This window comes from Aythya fuligula, chromosome 9 (assembly GCF_009819795.1).
Source record: "Aythya fuligula isolate bAytFul2 chromosome 9, bAytFul2.pri, whole genome shotgun sequence".
Classification (NCBI taxonomy): Eukaryota; Metazoa; Chordata; class Aves; order Anseriformes; family Anatidae; genus Aythya; species Aythya fuligula.
In genome coordinates, this window is record NC_045567.1 from 16,676,004 (window position 1) to 16,698,979 (window position 22,976).

The 22,976-nt window shown below is 51.5% G+C and overlaps 2 protein-coding genes across 2 annotated transcripts; one reads left to right on the forward strand and one right to left on the reverse strand.

Moving 5' to 3' along the window:
• Positions 1–385: 385 nt before the first annotated feature.
• COPS7B (COP9 signalosome subunit 7B) lies at positions 386–11,735 on the forward strand. Its single transcript, XM_032193546.1, has 7 exons — positions 386–402; positions 2,138–2,314; positions 3,533–3,608; positions 4,990–5,078; positions 5,654–5,856; positions 7,134–7,239; positions 8,687–11,735. Exons 2-7 carry the CDS (start codon positions 2,153–2,155, stop codon positions 8,843–8,845), a joined length of 795 nt encoding a protein of 264 aa, XP_032049437.1. The 5' UTR covers positions 386–402; positions 2,138–2,152; the 3' UTR covers positions 8,846–11,735.
• Positions 11,736–18,748: 7,013 nt separating this feature from the next.
• On the reverse strand, positions 18,749–21,813 carry NPPC (natriuretic peptide C). Its single transcript, XM_032193707.1, has 3 exons — positions 21,721–21,813; positions 20,285–20,588; positions 18,749–19,036 (listed from the first exon to the last, which is right to left on the reverse strand). Exons 1-2 carry the CDS (start codon positions 21,811–21,813, stop codon positions 20,298–20,300), a joined length of 384 nt encoding a protein of 127 aa, XP_032049598.1. The 3' UTR covers positions 18,749–19,036; positions 20,285–20,297.
• Between the last annotated feature and the right edge of the window lie 1,163 nt (positions 21,814–22,976).

Consider the following 22,976-nt stretch of genomic DNA (forward strand, 5'->3'; position numbering starts at 1 on the left):
GGTGCTTTAGGATCCCAGTCAGGACCCTTCATCACCCCGCGTGAGGTAAATCCTTCATGGGGGCCGCCGCCTGCCTCCCCTCACCGCGGGGGTCTCCCGCCAGCCACAGAGCGCAGCTCGTGGGCTACCACAAGGGCTTGTAGGGCGGCTCTGACAGACTCCCCGACCCCAGTGGAGGGCTGTGAGGTTTATTTTTTCACCCCTCGGGGCTTTTTCAGCCCCGGGCCCGGCGCTGAGGCCGCCTGAAGGGGCGGAACGCTCGGTGCGGGGCCGGGCGGGCCGGGGGAAGGAGCGGCGCGGGGGACACCGGCGCCGCCATCATGGCGGCCTGAGGCGCGGCGGGCACGGCGCCGGGGGCCGCAGGGCGGGCGGGAGGCAGGAGGGGAGGCCGGCGGCGGCGAGGTAACGCCGGGAGACGGAGGAACGGACGAAAACGGGGCCCGGGGGATACCCAGCCCGGCGCTGGGGGCACGGGGGACGCGGGGTTGAGGGGCCGGGAGGGGGCCGGCTGCCGCCGTGCCTCGGAAGGGCTGCGCTGAGGCGGGGGGAGAAGGCGTCGGGGGTGTCCCCTCACGGTGCTGCCCTGATTCCTGTCAGGTTGGGCGCTGGGGAGAGCCGGGAGGGCCTCCTGGGGGCTTAAAAGGGGGCAGAGAGCTGTTGCTGGGCTTTGTATGGTGCGGGTAGGACTTTCCTCGATGACCCTACACCGTGGGTTGGTCAGCCGCTTCGTGCACGATTTTGGGGGAATTGCCTGCCCTCTGTGCCTATTTCCTCGTCTGGGAGTGGGGCGAGGGGTGCTGGTGGACCCCCGGGTGTGTTAGGGTTCAAACTGAGTGTTAAAAGGGTTCTCCGTGAGAAACCGAGCTCCCATTCAGTCACTATATGTGTCTTTGATGAGAATAATCCCAAAGAGACCTTAAACTGAGGGGCTAAACATTTTTGTGTGGAAAGCACGAAAAATTGCCCTCTCGGGTTGTAACCGATTGTACCAGGAGGTGTGATGGAGTGGAGTAAATTATATTTTCAGGAACTGAGTAATAAGCGAAGCTGGCTGCATTGCTTTCAGAAGCCTTCGTTTGCTTAGGCACAGCAGGGCAAGGCAAGCACCTGTGGGACAGTGGCACCTCTCTGGGGACAGATGTGGTCCCAGGGGCCAGGCTGAACGAGACACAGGTTCTCTGCTGTCTGGTTTTCTTCGCCAGAGTAAAGGTTTCCACCTTTGCATGAAAGTTATCTTACATAAATGTAGCATGAAAAAAAAAAAAAAACCTTATCTGCTAAGTTCTTTGTTTGGTGACAGAATAATATGCTTCCAAAGTTTTTCTTAGTTGTTTACAGAAATAAGTTTGTCTCAGTTGTTTATATAAATAGTGTTTTATATTTCAGAAGCAACATGTTGGAGCTGGGAGACAATGTGCATGCCAGAAATGTGAGGGAACAGTAAAAGACAAAGACCTCCCTCTACAGGGACTTAAATAGAGCCTTTGTAAAAAGGGTATTTTTATCACTGAAGCTTTCCAGTTAACCCAAAACCCTGTAACTGTGTAATGTAGGCTAGTAAGCCACTTACAGGCCACGGTTATTTTCTCCTTTTAGGCTGAGGGAAGCAATGTGAATTATGTACTTGTGCTTTGTCTGTGCTGATGGCAAAGGAAAAGGTGCAAAATATGCAGGCCTACAAGGTAGGTGAATTCTTCAAAGTGAATAGTCAGTTGCTGTTTTGAAGCTGTGTAATGAGTTTTGGGAAGGAGGAAGTCCTAGGTGGCCTGTAGTAAACATAACGATGTCTCTGATAACACAACTTCTGCAGTTGGCTTTACTTGACAGCATCAGTGGAAGGGACAGGTCTGAAAACAGCATGAAATCTAAGCTCTTTTCCTACCAGCAGGAATGGATACTTGAGGGGACTGACCAGTCTGCAGAAATTTTCCTCAGATATTGTCTGAATTGTTTCTGCTTCCCAGATGGATCAGAATTTGAGCCTGTAGGGTTCCTGGCCTACCCTCTGAATGCCAAAGGAAAAGCCGTCTCAGCTGACACTGAAACGTTACCATGCGGCGCACGCCTTCTGCTCACAGTCAGACAGAATATAGTGGAGGGGAGATTGTAAATTAATGTTGTTTTCTTTTATTGACAGATTGAAAAACCTAGAATGGCAGGAGAACAGAAACCGTCCTGCAATCTTCTAGAGCAGTTTATTTTACTAGCCAAAGGTACAAGTGGCTCAGCTCTGACTGCTCTTATAAACCAAGTGCTGGAGGCTCCTGGGGTTTATGTCTTCGGAGAGCTGTTGGAGTTAGCAAATGTGCAAGAGGTAAGAGATGAATTTCTATACGAATGTTCCTTCTGCACTCCCAGTGCAATGGATCCTCTGAAGTTTCCATGCTTGTGAAATTTCTGCGCCAGGAGAGGCCTGATGTAACTTAACCTCAGTTCTGAGATGTTTGGGTATGAGATTGACATTGGTTTTGCCTGTATATATTTAGATATTAAAAAAATACCTATATAAAGCTTTACTACCTTAATGCGGTCGCTAATAAAGCAAAAATCTGGCAGCAGCCCAGTAACGATCTTAAGAAGGCACCTATCCAGCCAACAACAAAATCCCTTTCTATTCCTTCATTGTTCTGGAAAGCATAGCCTCAGAGCTCTCCAAAAATCTTCATGAACAGATGTCTAGTGCATCAGACCTGGGTGATAACCAAATCTAAACCATTGCAAACCAAGGTGGAAAGTAAGTTCCAGGGCTTTTACAGAGAATGCTGTGCCAGCACCCCCCTCTGCTACAGTAGGGGATTCCAGGTTGAGTATCTCTGCAGGTGGGACAGTGTGGCATGCAGCATGCGTCACTTTCCGAATAGGCTCTTAGGTATGTCTAAAAATGCCTCTCTGGTTATCTAGCATCAAACTGCAACTGTTTTTTTCCCCCGACCTGTGTGTAACAAATGGTATTTAAAACAACAACAACAAAAAACCCACTAAACATACACAAGAAGACTCAGTAAAAATCATGGATTAGTGCTGCAGCTATTCCAGTGGTTTGTTTGTGAGCACTAGTATTACTTTCAAATGCACTCAGCTTAGAACATTTTAGCTTACTTTGAAGTTTTTTGTGGTTCTGCAGATAAACTTTCTTAGGTTTCCTGCTAATAGCAAGGATGCTTAACCAACCAACACCACTGCCTGCGTGCTTCTCACATGATGAGAAGAGCTGGCCCTGTAAGATATCAGCTACAACTGAGCTGCTTTTTTCTTTACTGCCTCAGATGCTGCACAAAGCACTTGGCAGTCCAAACTATATTTAAGTTCAGTCACACAGAAAGGGGCAGATCATCTTGACTCTGAAACTGCTGAAATTTGTTGCTGCTCATGAGGCCTTAGAAAGGTTCCAGCTCTTTAAGAACTGGGCGTAATTGCTGTTACAGGAATACTTGTCACACGTGGCCTTAAAATGTACTCTGGAGAAGTTGTCTGCCGGTATCGTGTTGCCTGTTACTGTGTTCCATGGGATTTCTTTTTTCTTCCCACCCAGCTTGCTGAAGGGACTAATGCTGCTTATTTCCAGCTGCTGAACCTGTTTGCATACGGCACGTACCCAGACTACGTAGGTAAGAGACTGCTGCCTGCTTGTCCTTTGGCATTGTCAGAGGGATGTTTTTGCTTTCTGCACTACCTGGTGTAGCGTGGCTGGGTGAAAATGTTTAAGCACAGAATTTGCTTGAAAGAATCGTTTCTAGGGGGGTTAGACCACTTACCTCTGACTTCAGACATCTGGTTTCAAATTTAGATGATGCTGATTACGGAAGCTGCAGAATACTTTGGAAAAAAAAAAAAAAAGGTTGTGTTATTTATTCTATAAACCATATAGGTTTTTATAACCTTTTATTGTGACAGCATTGCTGAAACAAAATGAAACATTTCTTTGCCAGAACAGAAATTGAAATAATGGCTCTTATGCATCTTCAGAAGGAGGCTGTGTGTGAATCATCTTAGTATTTTTTGGGATGTGCTTCATCTCTTGTGCTCTTCTGCTTCAATTCTGCTATAATTTAGTACTTCATTGGTGGGTAGCAGCCTAATCCAGACTATTATAGACTGTGACAAATAATTTTGTCATAGTGCCGGCTATCACTGTGGTGGGTGAGCTATCCAGTTCCAGTAAGGAGAAGTGGCATCGGTAAATGCAAGGGCTGATAATTCCAGTGGCTGTGGAGCAACAGGAGCCTCGTGAATTCTGTGACCAATTAGAGGATGTGTTTGCTGTGTGTGGGTCTTGCATCCCAGTACGTGATAGTTCATTTCTTTTCCAACTGAAGAAAGGGAAAGGGGGGAAAGGTAGTCAAAAGTTAGGGCACTGAATGAGGTGGCATGGCTGGGAAAACCTGAGTTCACCAAAGCAGTAATTTTCATTAAAGCAGGTATTTTAAAGACTTTCTTTGGTTTGGAAAGCTGTTTCCTTCCTGTTTTTAAATATTCATAAGGCACATGGATATAACATAGTGACAGTGAGGCCACGTAAGTATCTGGATTAATAGTTTCTTCTCTCTTCCTCAGTCTGGTACTTTATATTTCCAACTGGAAATTCTGTAGCTCTCCAGAGAGAGGAAACCAACTGTGTTTTCCAAGCAGAACAGCAAAAAGCATTTAATTCTGTCAGCTCATTAATGAATAAAAATGACTTGGTGGTAGAAAGAAAGCATTTACCAGTTGTTTTGGCAGGACACCGCTTGTATAGATGTGAATTACATTCTAATTCCAAAATCAGAATTACTAAAGAAGCAGAGAAGAATGGGATTGCCAACTTTTTTTTTAAACTTTTTCTTTCTCTCTTCTGTGCTAATGTGTCACCAGTGCAGCTCTCTCTGCTTACCAGCACCCCCAGTAGCTGGAGCTGTCTTCCAGCATAGTTTAACTGGCCTGCAGTCTTGCAGCCTGTGTTTTATAGTTCTTGAAGGAAAGTTCTGAATCTTGTCTTTTTAATGTTAACAGCAAACAAAGATAACCTGCCTGAATTAACAGCAACTCAGAAAAACAAACTGAAACACTTGACAATTGTAAGCCTGGCTTCCAGGATGAAGGTAAAGTATGCTGTGCAAACTTTTTTTTTTTTTAAATGGCATCAATTTTTATCATCGCAGTTGTATTGGACGTCATGAATACTCGCAAAAAAATAATGTAATTTGAAAAGGGCTTGTAATGTGCAGTGTTCTCATGGTGGATGTTAACTTAATGGACTTCTGGGGATGAGGTATGGGGGTGTCTGAACAGCCGTATTATCTGGTTGGTAAGGGCTGGGAAACTTTGTCTGGCTCCTTTTGCTGCTGGAGATGGAGAATCATTCTTAAAAGCACTGACTTCTTGTTCTGGAGAAAAAGCTAATCAAGGATCTTAATTTCTTCTGCAACGACATTATCTTTCTCCTCCAGAAGGCACTATGCCAAAGCTTCAGGAATTACCCCAGCTGGGTCAGAATATTGCATAGCCTGGTAGCAGCTATTTGTATTGCCACAATCAGTCTCTGCTGTACTTGCAGGCTGAAGCGTAGGATATAAACATTTGGGCCTTGACCTTCTGCCAACCCCATTTCTGTTTGAGACTTAGCTGTTTGTTCTGGTTAGGACTGTGAGCTTACTCTTGGGCTTGCTGTTTTTAGTGCATTCCCTACTCTGTGTTGCTGAAGGACCTGGACATGAGGAATCTGAGGGAGCTGGAAGACCTGATTATTGAAGCGGTTTATACAGATATTATCCAGGGGAAGCTGGATCAACGAAACCAGGTGTTAGAGGTGGATTTTTGCATCGGCAGAGATATTCAGAAGAAGGACATCAGTAACATTGTCAAAACACTCCAGGAATGGTGAGGCTATCTCTACCTTGCTTCTTCCTTGTGTATACTTTGTCTTGTTTTTTTTTTTCATTCCTTGAATTTTCAGGTGCTGGCTCAATTTCACCATGTTCCGTTAATTGCGTGTCTTATGTTATAAGTGGGCACTTGGAAAATTTGCCCAACAGTCTCTTCCTCCAAGATCCCATCTAGATTTCAATTTGTGTTATGCATCAAGCCACGCTACGCTGTATCTTGAGATTCTGGTCTTATTGTGGCTTTTACGTGGCAGAACCCTAGTGAGGACTCAAGGCCTTTTCAAGCACTTGTGCCAAGCTGAAGTCCCCTTTCTGCTGTTACACTTGATGATGAAAACAGAACTGTCCATTATTTTTCAGCCTTTTGCACTGTGGTGAGAACTGCATGGGGAAATTGTAGGGAATCACTGTTTTTAGGAGGGATGTCTCTTCATGTTTCAAGTTTTAGATGCCTTTGTTTGTCGTCTCTTTGTCCCTACAAATGCAGGCTGCATGCAGCCGTCACACTTGGACTGTGGTACTCTCTTTTTATATCTTTGCTACGAAGTTGCTTGTCATCTTTTTTGTTAGATTCCCTTCCCACCCAAAATCCAAAATTCTCCTGTAGGCTGTGTGACCTGTGGCAGGTCCTGGGCTGACTGGGAGTCACTGCCTAGTTGTTATGGTAATGGGTGCACGAAAAGTAATTACATTGCTGTGTAAATATGCTGCCCTGTGGTGGTGGTGGTGCAGGTTTGTTTTTTTTTCTTTTCTAATCCACCCCCCCCAATCCTATCTCAGAGGGAGGACTCTGGCAGCTACCAAGGCCTTACAGCATTGTTTGGAAGGTAACAACGAACCCGCTGCCAACTCCCTTTCTGTCCTCTCCAGTTATGAACACTGTTGGAGAAGCACTCGTGTCTTTTGAATGCTTAACAGTCGGAGGGATTCTCTCAATCTGACGTTTGTGTTTAATTTTAAAATTGTATTGTTTTGCACCCCCCTTTTTAAGCAGTAATTCTGATTGAAAACGAAGTTGATGGCACGGTGAACCTGCACTGAGTTTTTGATGGGTAGGTAAGAGTCTCATGGACTAGCTAAAGAATGCTGTGAAATGCATCGAGGACACAGCAAAGAATTCTCTTGCCAGCTTTTTTGGAACTCCAGTCTTATCAGGAATATAAATTTAATGATTTCCTGTACTTTTAGGTGACTTGCACTTTTCAGGCTGCATCACTGAGCTGCTCCAGTGAGAACCCATAAATACTCTCTGATACTGTTTGTGTCTTGCAGGTGTGACGGTTGTGAAGCAGTTCTTTTAGGAATTGAGCAGCAAGTCCTTAGAGCCAACCAATACAAAGAAAACCATCACCGAACTCAGCAGCAGGTAGAGATGGAGGTGGGTACAGTCATTTCAGACTGCTCTGTGCTTTTTCATTAAACATTTCTGTTTACTGGATAATCTGGTAACACCTGGTTAATGGTTATGGCTTCTCTGAAGTAGGCTAGCAATCATGCAAATCAGATGTGCTGTTCTAGGGTAGGAAAAATACACATCTGTTTCCATGTGCTAGTTACACCGCAAAGACCTACGTCAAATTTGCCCACTCTGAGCAGGTTGGAACTTTTCTCTATAAAAATGGGCCAAGTGGGTGCAGTAGCTCTAGTTCCTCGATTGATTTGTTAGGGAAAGAGTGCTCGTAACACAAAGCTTTGATACAACTCTGTTCCTTTTGTGTAAGAAAGGAAAATCTTCACTTCTCTTCTAAATATGAGAGTGTAGTTTTATATATGTATATATCGAGTCCCATTGCTTTTGCAAAAATGTGCCCTCAGCATCTTCCTTTGGGGTATTTTGGTGACAACTTGGGCAGCCAGGATTGCTACAGCAGCGCTGGCTGGGAGTGCTCCTGCTGTAGGTTGAATTCGCTTCTGTGTCGGTAGATGGCAGCACGGGCATGTGATTTTAGCCCGTGCTGATGTGTATTTACTACTGAGAACAAATCTTGGCTAATACAGCTGTAAAGGTGAAAATGGTCCTCCTGAGACGCTTGCTGAGAGTTTATTTCTTGCAGAGTGCTGCATCCCTGTAGGTTTACGTTTGCTTTCTGAAGCAGTTTATGCTTGGCAGCTTGACTGGCATCCACAGTGCATTTGGTTTGCCAGATGCCTTTGGCCTGGAGTTGGCACACCTGACTCCCAAACTTGTTTCGGCCTATTTTTTGTGGTTGTTTTCCTTTTAATGTTTGCTGATTGTATTTCTGGTGAGCCCTACAGGGTTTCATGAGACAGAATACAGTGCCTGTTGCTGTATCTCTCATTTTCAGCCAGAGTAGCAGAAGCATTACTCCTACCTCCCACAGACAAAGATCTATTCCCAGTTCTAGCAAGTATCTGTGGCTCAGACAGCCTGCTAGGCCAAGTGGTGTTTTCCCTTTTCACTTCTCAGCGCTGTCCAGAGTGTAAGTTTATCTCTCAGCCTCTTTTATCCCTGCTAGTTCTGGCCAGCATAATGGTAAGGTGCCTACTTTCTGCACTGAGGCAGTAGTAGCTTCTTTCAGTCAACCAGGAAGGAGGTACAATATTTTATTGTTGTCTCTTCAAAGTAGTAAGAAAGCTCTAGTTGTTTCCCGTCTGGGTCCCGTACGGTTTATTAGCAATGCTGGCTCTAAGTGAGGGCAAAATGCTAGCCGTTATAAACTCAAATGCAGAGCGTGTTTGTGGTAGGAGAGGGCTTTGTGTTTGTTTCTGTAACCTCCAGGGGTTTCTCAGCATGTTTATGAACAGAGTTGCTACTGTGAGGGGAGGAAGAAGCAGGTGCTGATTCACTGTCTCTTCTTGGCCAGGTCACAAACATAAAGAAAACATTAAAAGCTACAGCCTCGTCGTCGGCACAGGAGATGGAACAGCAGCTGGTAGAGCGAGAGTGCCCTCCACACACAGAACAAAGGCAGCCCACAAAGAAGATGTCCAAAGTCAAAGGGCTGGTCTCCAGCCGTCACTAGAACATACCATCTAAATGTCATTCATCTAGGAATGACAGCAGGAGGAGCAAAAAAGGGCCTGCGTCTCCTTTTTTCAGTGGGTTCTGGGCCAGTCCCTTCCAGGCTGGCAAATAAAAGCCCTGTTTGAATACAGCTCCCAGTGAGCAGCACCTGGCTCAGTTACGCTGTGCAGCCCCTATTCATTTTGAGGGTGTCCCTGTTCTGGTCCTTTAAAGAGGGACTTCGAAAGAAAGGGACTAGCCAAAAGGGGCAGTAAAAATAAAAAAAAATAATCTGTGGACAGTTTTGCTCCCTCCCAGCCAGTCTCGTTGCTGCTTAACCTTTAGGAGGCTGCTGTACTAAATCAGATCTTGGGAGAACTTCTGTGGCGAGAGTCTGAATCCCAGGGTTGAAGTGTGGCTACCAAAGCCAGGCTGGGAGCGAGGAAGCCATCAACACAGATCTTTTCATTCCCAGAGGGAGCGCAGAAAGGTTTCTAGGCCAGGCGCTGCTTTACGTGGGAGTCTTCAGCCTTTTCCGCTACCCCTGTCTCTGTTAAACTGGGGTGAAATTCACACTACCTCGCTCTGTGAAGATGCAACCCAGCGCTGGGCTGTTTACTTAACTCTCTGTTTACTGCCCTTACTAAGCCCTTTGATCTCTCGCAGATTTAACGCGCTGGTCTGCATCTCCGAGGCATCAAGACAGCAAGGAGGAAGCAGGCTGCTCTTCCGAGCCTTCCTTCTTGCAGACGGTTAGGGGCATGCTAGAAACCGTTCCTTCTGAATGTGATGTGACCTCCCAGAGCTCCCTGTGAGTTGTTCCCCCGTTGATCCCTTCAAAGGGCACAGCGTTTGCTCTTCCTCGGATGCTAGTGACAGCGGGCTGCGCGGAGAAGAGCCCGTGCAGCATTGTGGCAGGCTGGTGGCCCAGGACCCACTGGCAGGGGTCGCAGCAGCATCCCCTTGCTGAAGCAATGGACTTGACTAGTCTTTCTGAATTTTGAACACTTTCAGGTTGTATTTTCCTCCCTTTTTTTTTTTTATTTGTACATTGTTGTGATTCTAAAGCATTTCAGCCTTTGTTTTGTGTATTTTATTTGTTACAGACTAATTTCAGGTGATTTGCACCTGATCCGGCAAGGCGTGGGGTTTTTTTTTTTTTAAAAGGGGGAGGATGGGGTTGGCACTGAAACAGCAAGTCGCAAAAAAAAAGCACATTTTAGAAAAAAAAAAAATTAAAAATGCTGATTTAATGTCAGAGTTCGGAGTCTTGGCTTCGAGGCTGCTTCAGGCTTGTAGTCCAGCAGCGCTTGTTCACGTGGCTGTCGACGTGATTCTTGATGTTACGTTATCAGAAGGTCTGACCAATCTCCCTGACGCATCTGGGAGGCAGGGGATTTCTGTTCCCGTTCTGTCTCTGTCCACATCTGTGTGGAAGGATCTGTGGCGAAGCCAGTAGCTGAGCCCAGTCTCCTGAACCAAAACACCTTTGCTGCCTGGTAGTGGGAGGTTTGAAGCTTTGTCCTGTCTTTGGCTAACTGATTCCTTTCTCTTGTAGCTCTGTAGTTTGGCTCCTGTGTTTTACTTCAGTCCGTGTTGGAAAGAGAAGGGCTTTCCATGAGCGGGAAGGGGAGTGGTTCAAGCAGAGGGCTGTGACAGTGCTCCAGTCCCGCAGCAAGCTGTCACCTGCACTCGTGCAATGCATGTGCCTTCCTCTTACTGCTCCAGAGCCCTCTGCCATCTGTGTGTTCTCAGTCCTCGGCTACAGGACGTGATGGACACTTGTGAAAGTAAATTCCTCTCCCTTTTCTCTCCTGCAGTGCAGGCACACCAGCTTTCAGTCCTGAGAGGTGGCTCGAAATGCCTCCCATCCAGCTGCCTCTGGGTCAAGTCCCTCGGTTTCTGATTCCTTACCAGCTCTTTCCCCTGGAAACTCTAAACCAAAAGAGTCCCCAGGGAAGGCTACGAAATGTCAAGTGAATAAGCCCAGAGCATGAAGCTGTCCCTTAAATCTCAAGGGAGCTCTTGTGGTGGAGCTGTGCTGGCTTCTCCCAGTGCTTTGCTGACGGCTTCAGGAGGTGTAGGTGGACGTTGTGTCCCCACGTCTGACAGGTATGGGTGATGAAGAGGGACTGAGTCTGTTTCTGGCTTCCTGCGTGGGTGACTGCCGTGTGCTGGTCATCCAGTTCCTCGCAAGGTCTGAGGGGAGGCTCTGTGAACCTCGGCTGTTTTGTTTCTGTTGCATTTCTGCTATCAGTCCTGCAAAGAGCCAAGAGGAGTGCAAATGCCTTTGGAAATCAGCGTAGCTCCTGGGGAAACAGACGTGAATTTGGCATCCTTGGTGTTTGCTCCCTGCCAGTTCCAGGAGCCACATTAGTTTGTGGAAGCTTCTTTAGGGTGTTGGAACTTCTGAGTTCATCCTGATGTTTCTGCTGTTCTCAAAGCCTGCGTGGGGGCGAGGGTCCTATTCACACGTCGGTGCACGGTGCAGCAAATAAGCAAGGGAGGAAATGGCCCTTGGAATAAAGAGCTGTCCCGTGCCTGGTGGTGACAGAGGGCTGAGAGGGGATGGGGCACTGGAGGGAACGGAGCTGTTTGTGTGTTTGGCTTTCCTGGCGTGCCAGCCACACGCTCGGTGCCGCAAAAGGAGGGGGGTGTCTGCAACGAGCCCAGCCTGAGATGAGTCATTAACAAATGACATGCACAGAGTACCTGGGGGAGGCAAACAGCTCTGCAGCAGCTGGTTAATGAATCTGGCTTGAAGGAAAGGGAAGCTATTCCAGGAATGAAGCAGAAGGCATAGTTGTTAGCGGGGAAGGATGCAGGAGGTGCTGTGCCGTTTGAGAAGGGCGAGATAAAGGTGGTGTCGGCTCCCTGGGACTGCAGAGAGGGCAGCAACTGGGGGCAGAGTCGGCTGAATGAGGGGCTGGGGGGATGCTGAGCTGGGGGGGATGTCTGCAGAGCTTAGCTGTGCACTGGGGACAGGGGATGGAAGCAGAGGTGGGTTGGTGCAGACTCCAGTGCGTTGCATGTGTTGGAGGCAGCTGGCACGGCTTGTCTGAGCGCTGCTGGACGCTGCTCCCTGATGTGGGGAGAGCTTCCTTGGTTTTATGGCAGCAGCGGGCTGCTCCAGCTTCCTCCAAGCCTGCAGCAGGACCGAGTTGGAGCTATTGAACTCCCGTTTGCCTCCTCCGCTCCGAGAGGGGTGAGTAGATGGAGCTGAGCTGCCTTCCCTCCGCTCTTCAGGGCTTTATTGTCTAGCTCCGCGTTCTGCAGCTCCGCTTGTACCAGTGCTTGTTTAATATGGAGTTGGGCACTGAGCTGGAAAATGGAAGAGAGGATCTCAGCTGATTGCAGTGCTGGTAGACTGCCCTAGCCCTAAAGCTGTGCCTCATGCTAACAAATGTCCCTGGCACTCCTGCTGTGACTCAGTTGATACCAACTAACATCAGGCAATTCTGGAACGTGAGAAAGCAGGGCTGGTATCAATCTTTTTACAAAAAAAAAAAATAATAATTTTGGGTGGAAATCTATAGCTCTTTTACTTTCCTCTCACCTCCTTAAATGAGCTGAATGCTAGCTTAGTCTTCTGTTGAGAACAGGAGGTTAAATTGGTAATGCTGACAGACCCTGATGTGTTTTCAGTTGAGACCCCTCCCGCAATCAGTCCTGTGCAGGCTTCTGAAATCCCACGGATGCTCACGGAGCTGCTTGCGAGGCTGCCCTGCTAAGGCCATAGGAAAATTGAGGCTCAGTTTTCAGACCAGCAGCCGAGTGCCACGGAGCCTCTACCTGCTTGAGAGGTCCCCCTCCACGGATGGGGTGCAGGGGTGGGACTTGTAGGGTTCCAGAGTGAAGCTGGAGAAAGGGAAGCTTTGGTGGCCATAAAAGAGAGCTGTAGCAAGAGGTGACTTCTCCCAGCAGCCCTGCAAAACTGGGTTTTGCTGAAAAGCTTTCTGTTCCTGGAAGATTGGAAAATGATGCTGAACCTAGTGGGTGGTGGTTGTTATTTTTTAGCATTCTGCCCATCCTGTGATGGGAAAATGCATTGGTTTGTGTGTCCAAAAAGGAAGTTGAGTTTATTCACTACAAGGAAGGTGGAAACGAGTGCTGTAAATGTAGAGAGCTGTGTTAGAATGTGACAGATCCAATGAATAAATTGGACTGGTCCTAAATTTTGAGTTCTGTACAAGTTTGAGTGTTGTGTAAGCTGTTTAGAGAGGCCTCTGATTTTGAAAACCAAATGAAGCCCCACCTCCTGCTGGGGTAAAACAGTCAAAGGTGATGCAGAGTTGGTGCTGCTGGCTTTTACTTCAGTATCTCAGCCTCCTGCAAGCTTTGCAGTGGAGAGAATCAGCAGAGCTCTTTATTTAAAGATGAGGAAAAGGATAAATCAAAGAGCCTGTCCCACAAGTGTACAGACCCAGCCCATCAGACCTCTGTCATCTACTCCTGTATGGAGCTTTCTGTTTTTTTTTTTTCTCCTCTGTGGTGCCTGACCTAATGCAGGGGAACCAAAAAGTGAAACGGTCGAGTTTATTTTCGTGTAATCTGAGGGCGAGGAACCCAGGGGCATCAGGAAAGGTAAATTAAAGTTTACAGGCATCTCAGTTCCTACCTGTAACCTCGGCGTTGTGTTTCCATTACGGATTTGTGACCTGACAGTCTGGTAGAATTTCTTGGCAGAGTTTTTAGAGATCTGTCACTGTTCCGCGCTGCTCCGTGGCGAAGGTCAGCATCTCTCAGGGACTGTTGACATTTTGCTGATATTTCTTCAAGTTTGGCCCTACCACAGAGGTAAGTGAGGGAAGCTACGGAGCTGTGGCCTTAGCAGAGTGCGTGTTTACCCTCCAGCCTGAATGCCTGCACCCCGTTTTGTGGCAGCACTGTGCTGGCTCCCCCATTTCCAGGTTCCAAACTGTGGGAGCGTGATAGCTGTGAGCGTGGCCTTCTCTTGTCCAGAAGAGATGGACTGAGGGAACGTGCACGCTGCAAACTTCAGGTAGTTATTGGGATGCCGTAAGGTCACGTGCCAGTCCTGAAACGTGCGTTTCCCTATTCCACAAAAGAATTTGTGCCTGTGCTCCTTGTTTGACCTTCTTCTAGTGAAAGGTAAAGCGCCTTTCCACAGCTCTAGCTCTCCTGCAGGAGCCCGTGAATCTCGGTATCGTTGGGGTGTTTTTCAAGTGCCAACTCCCCCGCAATACCTCCATTTCTGAGTGTGGTGGATAAATAAAGCCTCACTCCTTCAGAGATCATTTTTTTTTGTGCCACAGCTCTGTATCTTCACGCTCTGAGGTTTGGAAGTGCTGCTGTCTAACTCTCCCGGCTCTTCCTGAAGTGTTTATCTCACCAGCCCCGGTGTCTCAGTCGCCGCCTCACGATCAGCACGATCATAATGCTGCCTCGTGCTGCTGCAGTAACATCTTGGTGTTTCATTGTCACCTCTGCAGCTGGTAGAGAGCACCGCTTCCTGCAGGATCACCTTCCAGCTGCGATGCTGTCCCTTTTACGTCACGGCTATGAGATAACACCTCTCCTTGCTGGCAGACGGGCCAGGTGGGTAGGTGTCGCTCCTCAGAGCTGTTTTGCACGTGGGAAGATGCAGTTTGTTGCCTGGTTGAGCGTCCTGGAAATCAAAGGTAAGGACACGGGATGGTTTTATAAATGAGGGGTAAAGCACAGGGCTGTGTCCTATTCCAGCTCTGCTACAGCAGGAAGCAGGGGGCAAATCAGCCCCTCTGAGTTTCTGGAGAGAGCCCCTCTCAGGCTTTGTGACAGGGTTGGGAGGTGCTGAGGTCTCCTGGCCGGGCAGTTTGTTGCTGATTTAACTGAAGATGCAACGTGTGTGCACTGGAAGGGAGAATCTCAAAGCTTTTCAAGCTTTTCTAAAAGTCCTCTTCCTCCTGTGTGTCACAGCCTCCTTTTCCCCAATGCAAACGCAGTGGCCCGCTGTGGGAATGCTGGCCTGGAGTATTACGGGTAGCATGCCAGGTTAATTATGGAGGGGGCAGGAAAAATAGCCCATGCCGTCTTCAACAATATCAAAGGGATGCTACCTAATGATTTTCCTATTAGCTCTTTTCCCAGCCTGCCAGAGTCGCTGCAGAAATGTCATTTACAAAGGCAGTTTGCAACTCATTACCCGGGATTTTCACTGTAGTTCTGCTCCAGAGAGCGTGGGCTTTTGCCGTGTGCCCCAACCTAATGAATTGCCTGATTCGCTTAGTGCTGCCATCCCTCCTGACAAGGTTAGTTGCTGACTGACGGGAAGGGGCCCGGATTCAATTCCCTTCTTGTTTTCGACTCATGCTTGTGTCAAGAGCAGGCTCCCTCTGGAAGCTGCCCTGTGATCCCTTCCCTTCGTTTTTCTGCATTCTGAGGGAAGCAGCCCGTGCTTGGGGAGTTTCTAGAGCAAATGGCCAGGGGTCTGTGCGCTGCTGCCTCCAGCAGTCCCTGCTCAATGCTTCGAGTCCCATTCCAGCTGGAAAATTCCACCGCTCTCTTGCTCTGGGGCTCTGGGCTTTTCTTCCTCTTCATTGGTTTGGGACTTGCTGTCACCTGAGCTGGGCTTTGTAACCCTTCAGCAATAAATACCTTGGAAAAGCTGCATAAATGGTGCCAGGGAAAGACACGCATCGTGGCTTGGGAGAAGAGAACTGATTTGCCATGTGTTGGAAGGCAACCACGTCCTTATTTGTGGGAGCTCCAAGCTCTGCTCCGGCCTGTTTGGGGCTTTGCGAGGCGCTTTTACAACAGCCCTGGGGAGAACTCCTGTCCTTTTCCACTAGATGGAAGATGAAGAGGAGAAACCAGGGCTGTCCCTCCCTGTGTTATATCACAGATGCTCCCACTTGAAAGCCGAATGGTGCTGCTGCTCCTTTGGCAGGTAGGGCAGGGGATGTGCTGGTCCCGTGGGTGCTCGTGTGACCTCGAGGAGCTCGGGACGCCAGCCGCCCGCGCTTCCAGGTGTGCACGCACGTGTCCACCCACCTCTGCCAAGTGCCAGGCTCTGAGCTCACTTTTCAGAAGCTGGATGCCAGCCCCCTGAGGCTGCAGCTTGCATCCAAGGCAGCTCTTGCTATTCGATTATCCCGAGTCCGTGCTGGGATGTGGCTGGGGAGGGTTTCCAGCGCTGGCCCTGCATCCTTTTGCTGGATGTCGTGAGGGTTTGACCCGGCGGGACCACGCAGCGAAGTGAGATCCGTTTGTTTCTGCTGCATGCGATGCCTCCTCCCTTTTTAATAGGATTCCCGTGTCCCCTCTCTTTCCTCCTGGCCTCGTTTCCTACGGAGCCCCTGTCAGGGAGCCCTAATTGTGGCCTTATCGGATGCTCGCTGTGCTCTAATGAGCCCTTTCCGTTTCCCATTCTGGCCCGGCTGCCAAGCCAGGAAGGTGCTTGTCAGCGCCCCGAGAGCTGACCTCTGCTCGCAGCGCCGCGCTGCCCTGCCAGCCCCGGGCTGTGCCGTCTGGGTGCTAAGGTTGAGCCGAGCTGAAAGTTTTCCCAAGTGCACTTTCACCCCCGAGTGCTGCCTTCTCCCTTCCACGTCAGCTCCTGTCCCTGCGTGGGCGTTTTGTTCCCATCCTGCAGGTGGGGGAGCGGCGTGCTGGGGGGCAGGGTGACTTAACCCCCGGTCAGGGGGGATCAGCAAAGCCAGGAGCCAGCTGTTAGCCCCTGCTCCTCGCTCTGCTCGCTCTCCTTTTTGCCAAGCTAACGTCCTTTTGTGATGCAGCTTCGTCTTTTTCCTCGGGCTTGCTTTTTTCCAGGAAACCCAGTGGACAAGAAGGGATCCATGCTCTGAGGCTGTGCTTTTCCCTCCCGGACCTCACTCTGCAAAGGAGAAGTGGGAATCCGGGCTGCATGCGACCCCAGGCTGCGATCTCTGAGATTGCCCCAACCTCAGCTCGGGTCGTTGCGCCCCACGTTAGGTAGTTGAGTTTCGTGGAGTGACTTCCTGAGGCTGAATTCCCTCTGTCACCAGGCAGACGGTTTCATTCCGGATCTGGCTTTGCAACACGAAGCCAAAGCTGGAAGGGAGACGGGCCCCACCTTGGTCCCAGCCTGGGGTACCTGCTGGCATCGTGCTGAAGGACCAGGACGCGGAGGGCGACCAGTGGCACCACCTCCTTACACCGCTGTCCAGACCCCGTGTGCGCGGTCTGAGCAACAAGCGATTCCTTATCGCCCTGTAGGTTTGCTGGGTGATTTTGGACAGTCCCCTCTGACTGGCATCTCTTTAGGATTACCTGGCACAGCCCTTCCTGTCCTCTAAAAGCACACAGAGCCAGTAGGGTGCACTTTCTGGGCACGCTGTTTGCCTTACAGAGCCCTGGCGGCCGGTTCTTACATGGGGGCATCTCAGGAGGGCTCTCGCTACCCCGAGGCTGAGCACAGAGCTGCCCTTCCTGCCTGCCTCCCTCCTAGATCTCAATTTTGTTCCCAACAGTCAATATCTTAGTGGTCCATCAGCTGCAGCTTCCCGTCCAGCTGGACTTTGTGGGCGCTGCGAGGTGGGGACCTGCCTCTGAGGGAGGTTTTGCTCCTAGGAGGCTGGCGACGCCACGCGCGCGCCTCTAACCCGATGATTGAGCTGTCGGGTGTCTGGCTGAATCCTCTTGTCCTGTAAAGCTAATGTTCTCTAATAGTTGGGGAGAGCGTGGCTGGAGGTTTCTATGGTTTCCCGCTGGTTGCTAAGGGAAAGGATCTCTTTGCCTCTGGGTCTCGGTGACTTTCTTTTTGCCCTGTCCTAGGCGCCGGAGCCCAGCAGCACACAATGCTCGTTGTTTCCCAGCCCGCTACAATGGTTGGGGCATAATTTGTGACTCCCGTCACGGCTGGGCTGGGCGCCCGCCACTCTTTTTCTAAGGCCTCTTTGAAGAAGGAGACCAAAGAGCCTTGGTGCAGGAGTTTGCCTACTTGCTGCGCTCCCCGCCCCCTCGCTTGCTGTGTCCTTTAGAGCTCCGAGTCATTTTAACGATTTATTTCATGCACTTTACATAGCAAGAAGCCGTAGCCACAGCTGTGTCCGTGAATCCTTACCAGGCAGCTCTCGGTATGTTTTGGTCTGTCTATGTATTGTCCCGGGCACGGGTAAATAAACCTCTGCTGGAGGAAGGGACTTTGCAGCTTAGCAGCGAACGCTTGGCGAGCGAGAATATCAACAAGATACTTAGTGAGCTGCTGGATCCCGGGATAACAGCAACTCCAGCATCAAGCTCTGCTCCCGCGAGCACAGCCGGGGCTGGATCCGGTGCGGTCTCACTGTTGCTGCCGGCAGGGACTGCATCTCCATACGGCCCCCGGTGGTACAGCTCTTACGGAAGGCAATTTGGACCCAAACCTGCAGACTGGAAGTGGTTAAAACGCGCCCAGACCCAACGCTGCGCTCGTCACACCGCTCGCGCTCCGCATCTAGGCTGTCGGACGTGCTGGGCTTATTTCCACGGGTGCGATTTGGGATCTGGGCGATAGATGAGTTGCCCGCGGCCGCGTGCTCTCGCGGTGAGTTCAGTTGGGTTCTGCACAGGCTTGCAGCTGCACGCAGCGCCGCGCAGGATTCGGTCCGTCTGAGCATCACAGGATTGGGCGCAAGTTTACTTTGCATATGGGATCAAAGCTTAAAATATCAGCTGGCCTTTCTCTCGCTCCTGACTTTTCTAAAACATCTGAACAATTTCTTCTTCCCCTCTGTTAAAATCAATCAATCTGACATTTAAATTGTACATGAATTTGATAAATAAAGACAGGTTACAAAATGCCACACGGAATGATTTTTTTTTTTCTTTACCTTTTTCAACTACTTAGGACAAAAAAATGTTACAATGCTTGACTTTTCATTTAGTTACATAAATAATTTTTTATAAATATCTCTTTATAAACAATATATAAATAGCTTTACAACATAAATACATTTATGCATGACATGAATTTACAAACAGCAATGTTATACAGCTGGCTTCATCAGTCTCTTGGAAAAGCACTGTCCCTTGTCTTGGTGAGTGTTTGTATATATAATATATATAAGATAGAGAGCACTTTTTAAAAAAATAACAAAACCAAAACAGCTGGTGCCATGACTCCTCGTACCGAAAAGAAAAACACAGCCACATCTTTTGTCCATTTCGGGGGGGTCTCTGCTCTTCTAGGCGTTGCTTGGGGGATGGCCATGCCTGGCCGTGGTAGGAGAAAACGGACGGCTGCTTCAAAGCCCTGCGAGGAACAAGAACAAGTGCCTGTTAGTACTGGCTGTGCAACAGACCTTCCCCGTTCCAAGCTGAAAGCCCCCCTGGAATAATCCTGGCATGGAGCTGGGGGGATGCTGATGTCAAACACTCTGCTCGTGTGAAAGCCAAAACAACTTTCCCAACTTGTTGTTTGTTTTGTTGTTTTCAAAAGTTGTTTTCAACAACTTTTTGGCTGTTGGGCACTAATGGGGGAGGCTGGGGGAAGCTCCCAGTTCCTCTCTAAGGGTCACTAAAGAGCTTACAGCCTTGTCCTGTGTGCCCCTGCCTGAAAGGACCAGATGCAAGAGCTGAATCCAAAAGGAGTTGGACCTAGGACTCCTTTGCCCCAGTCCAGGCTGAAGGTTTTTGGTTTTGCACCTGGTAAGGACATGGTTTGGAAGCAGCGGGTGAGGACCTGACCTGGCTGGGAGATGAGCTGAGCTGAGTCTGTGAGGTGAAAAGCTTCCTGATGAGAATTTGATAAGGGAGGATGGCCGCGAGCCGGCTGCGCAGCGCGCACTTGCTTTTTGGAGCCCAGAGCTGGGCCGTGCCTTGGGAACTGAGAGCAGCTGGACGAGGGCCACCAGCAGCAGGGGGACATCCCTCTGAGCAGGGCCACGGAGCGGCCTCAGCATCCTGCGGGCCCTGCTCACCCCAAAACCCTGCAGAGCATTGGGATGTCCAGATGCCATCCTCTCCATGGCCAGATACCCTGCTGATGGGCAAGGGCACATCTTGGAGCCGGGCTGCCCCCGGTGCCATCAGGGAGGTGACACTTCCCTCACCCTATGGGGACCAGGGACACAAATTGTGGCTGTTTAGGGCTGCCTCAGGTGCTTGGCATGGGGTTAGGAAGTGCTGCCCTGTGCTGGTGCTGCCTGCTGGGAGGCACCTGCGGGCTCACGCATCCTCTTGGCTTTACAATAAATTAATCAACGTGTGGCTGCGATTTGTCCTCTTGCTTGTCCTGTGACGGGTACCTGGCTTATCCCGCCACAGGACGTGTGCCCTGTAGGGCAGCCACTGCTCGGAGCCCCCCACAGGGCTGCACCCCCTTCCCTTCAGCATCCCCCCCAAAGCCTTGAGGACCCCCTCCCTTGACCAAACAGCCCAGGACCCCCCAAACACAGCGTGAAGCCGCCAACTAACTCCGGACGAGCACTTTAGGGAGCACTTTAGGGACCCTCCCAGCCCCAAAAGGGCCCCGATGGAGCGGCGGCGGCGCCCCACTCACCGCCAGGGGTCCCTCAGCAGCCGAGGCCGCTCATGGCGCCGATGCGGTCCAGCTTGAGGCCGAAGCAGCCCTTGCCGAGCCCTTTCTTGTGCAGGCCCTTGTGGCGGCGGCCCGGCGGGTCCTGGAGCAGCCTCGCCCAGCCGGCCCGAGGCCGGGTTTCGGCCCGAGCCTCCCGAGCCTCCCTGGGGCCGGTTCCTCGGCTCCGCTCCTTCTCCTTCTCCTTGTCCCGCTCCTTGTCCCGCTGCTCCGCGCCCGCCGCCTCAGGCGGAGCCGCCGCCGCCGCCGCCGCCGCCCCGCGGGAAGCCTGAGGAGAAATTTGGGGAGAGGGGGGGAGAAAGAGAGAAAGAGTCAAGGGGTGTCGCTCACCGGGCTCCGAGCTGCACCCCCTTACCCAGGGGCACCCCTCTGCCCCTTGGGGTGCCCCCCAAGCAGCCCCCCAAGTCTGGGTGAGGCACCCCGACACTGCTCAGGGTGTCCCCCCGCACCCCAAAGCGGTGTCCCCGCTCTCCCCGTGCTGCCCACCCTAGGGTTAGGGCATCCTCAGCCCCCTGCAGAGCATCCCCAGTGTGTCCCCCCTCCCCTGCAGGGGTCACAGAGCCCCCCCACAGCCCTCAGGCTCCTTCATGCCGGGGGGGGGCTCCTGCTTCTGCTGGGCTGCACCCCGGTTTTGTGGAGTCGGGGGGATCAGGGACCCCCTTCTCCGGGCTGCTGCTCCCACCCTGTTAGTGCTCTCTGCCCCCCCTTGTCCTCCGGTCCCAACTCATCTCTGGGGGCACACTCCCGTCCCCACTGTCCCCCATCTCCCAGGCCTCCCCCTTGTCCCTTTTGGGGCTGCAGCTCGCCCCCATTTATCTCCCTGGCTCCCCCATATCGCCCCTTTCTCTTCACCAACACCCCCGGCCCCGTCCCACCCCCCATCCCGTGTCCCTTCTCTGTGCCAGGTCCCCACACAGGTGTCGGTGGTCTCCCGAGCATCCTCCTGCTCCGCAGCACCGTGGGACACCCGGCTCCTGGGGACACCCACTTTTGGGGTGCCCCATGCCCAGGGGATGCTGTGGGTGTCCCCACACGGGCTCTGGCCTCACATCATGCACCTGCACACACGATCTGGGGGTCTCATCCCCATCCCCAGGACCCCAAAACACAGCGGGGACCCTGGGGTGACCAGGGTGGGGGCCAGGGGCTGGCAGGTCCCCACCTGGCTGTGAGGGGTACGGGGTGCACAGCATCCCCCTCCAGATGAAGGTTTGGGGCTGGCGTCCCTGAGACACACACACCCGGGACAGAAAGGGGGGATCCCCTAACACCTAAAAAAACCCCGGGAAGGAGGACCCTGCCGTGCACCCCGGGGTGCCCCCCACATCTCCCCCTTCACCCTGAGGACGCTTTTGGGGGGGAGCAGTGCTGGGAGAGCAGCGGGGCAGGGGCAGCCTTACCTTCTGTGGGAGCTGCGACGCCGGCTTCGCCTCCAGCCTGACGGAGAGCAGAGCAAGTAAAAGTCCACCAGCCAGCAAGGGTGAGATCTGCATCCTGCGGGGCAGCACGAGCGGGGACGGGGGGCCTGGAGGCACCGGGGAACGGAGGGGAGCCCCCGGGGAGAGGCCGGGACGGGCGGGAGTCAAAGTTGAGAGCGGAGCCCCGAGGTCCCTCCAGCCGCCTGCGAAGTGCCGAGCCAGTGAACTTGGGCTTTCTGCTTCATTCATTTTATAACCCAACCTGCTTGGTGATGTCATCTAAACAACCAGGTCCAAGCCGGCCTCCTTCACAATAGCAGGAATTTAAAGGGGGGGTCCCCTCACCCCTGGCAGGAACAAATGACACATCAGCCCAAGGCGGCGGGCTCGGGGAGCTGGAGAACAACAAAAAAAAAAAAAAAAAAAAAAAAAAAAGAAAGAAAGCGGGGGGCATTTGGCTGAGCCCCCCCCGCAGCACCCCCGGGCCCCCCTGGGAGCTGCCTGCCCTCCCCTTGCCCCTCCGCCCCACAACCCCTCGGCTCCCCCCGCTCCCCTGGGTGACCCCCACGGAAGGGCAGGGGGTGGCCGCTGCAGGATGCAGGGGGGGGTCCCGGAGGGGGGTTAAGTCCCAAAGGCAGAAATGAGTGAAAAAAAGAAGAAAAAAAAAAAACACACTTTTTAATTTTCTACTTTTTTTTTTTTTTTTTCCACATCTAGGGTTAATTCAGAATTAAACCTCCCAGATCCCTGTTTGCCAGGAGAGGGGGACACTGCCCTCCCCGGCAGGGGCTCTGGGGACGCACAGGGACGTGGTGACAGCGGGGCTGCCCGTGGGCACACAGGTGGATGCCTCGGCTCAGAGGGGGGACCTGACCTCTTCCTCTGCTCCCCTGGTGGGTTTGGGGGGCTTGATAACCCCCGGCCACGGGGCTCGTGACAACTGCAGCTGATTTCCTCTGCAGGACACAGTCAGCGTCACGCGGTCACTGCTGGGGACAGGACTCACGGGGACAAACCCGGCCGTGCAGCCCGGCCACCAGCTCTCCCACCTGCTGCCCGAGCTGGAGGCTTCAGGCTGGGACTCTGGGGATCAGCCCCGGCTGCTTGCAGGGGCTTGGGACACACGTCCGAGGGCAGGATTTGTGCCTCCAGCACCGTGCCTGGCACCAGGACCTCTTCCTGGCAGTGCTGAGAGCACCCAGCCCCATCCCCGGTCCCCCAAACCGCAGGGATGCTCT

Bases quoted from the DNA above. Each gene is read 5' to 3' on its own strand.
- COPS7B (XM_032193546.1), top strand. From the start codon at position 2,153: ATGGCAGGAGAACAGAAACCGTCCTGCAATCTTCTAGAGCAGTTTATT. The intron at 3,609-4,989 runs GTAAGAGACTGC...TAATGTTAACAG, and splicing joins CACGTACCCAGACTACGTAG to CAAACAAAGATAACCTGCCT. The intron at 5,079-5,653 runs GTAAAGTATGCT...TGCTGTTTTTAG, and splicing joins GCCTGGCTTCCAGGATGAAG to TGCATTCCCTACTCTGTGTT.
- NPPC (XM_032193707.1), bottom strand. From the start codon at position 21,813: ATGCAGATCTCACCCTTGCTGGCTGGTGGACTTTTACTTGCTCTGCTC. The intron at 20,589-21,720 runs GTAAGGCTGCCC...ATTTCTCCTCAG, and splicing joins CGTCGCAGCTCCCACAGAAG to GCTTCCCGCGGGGCGGCGGC.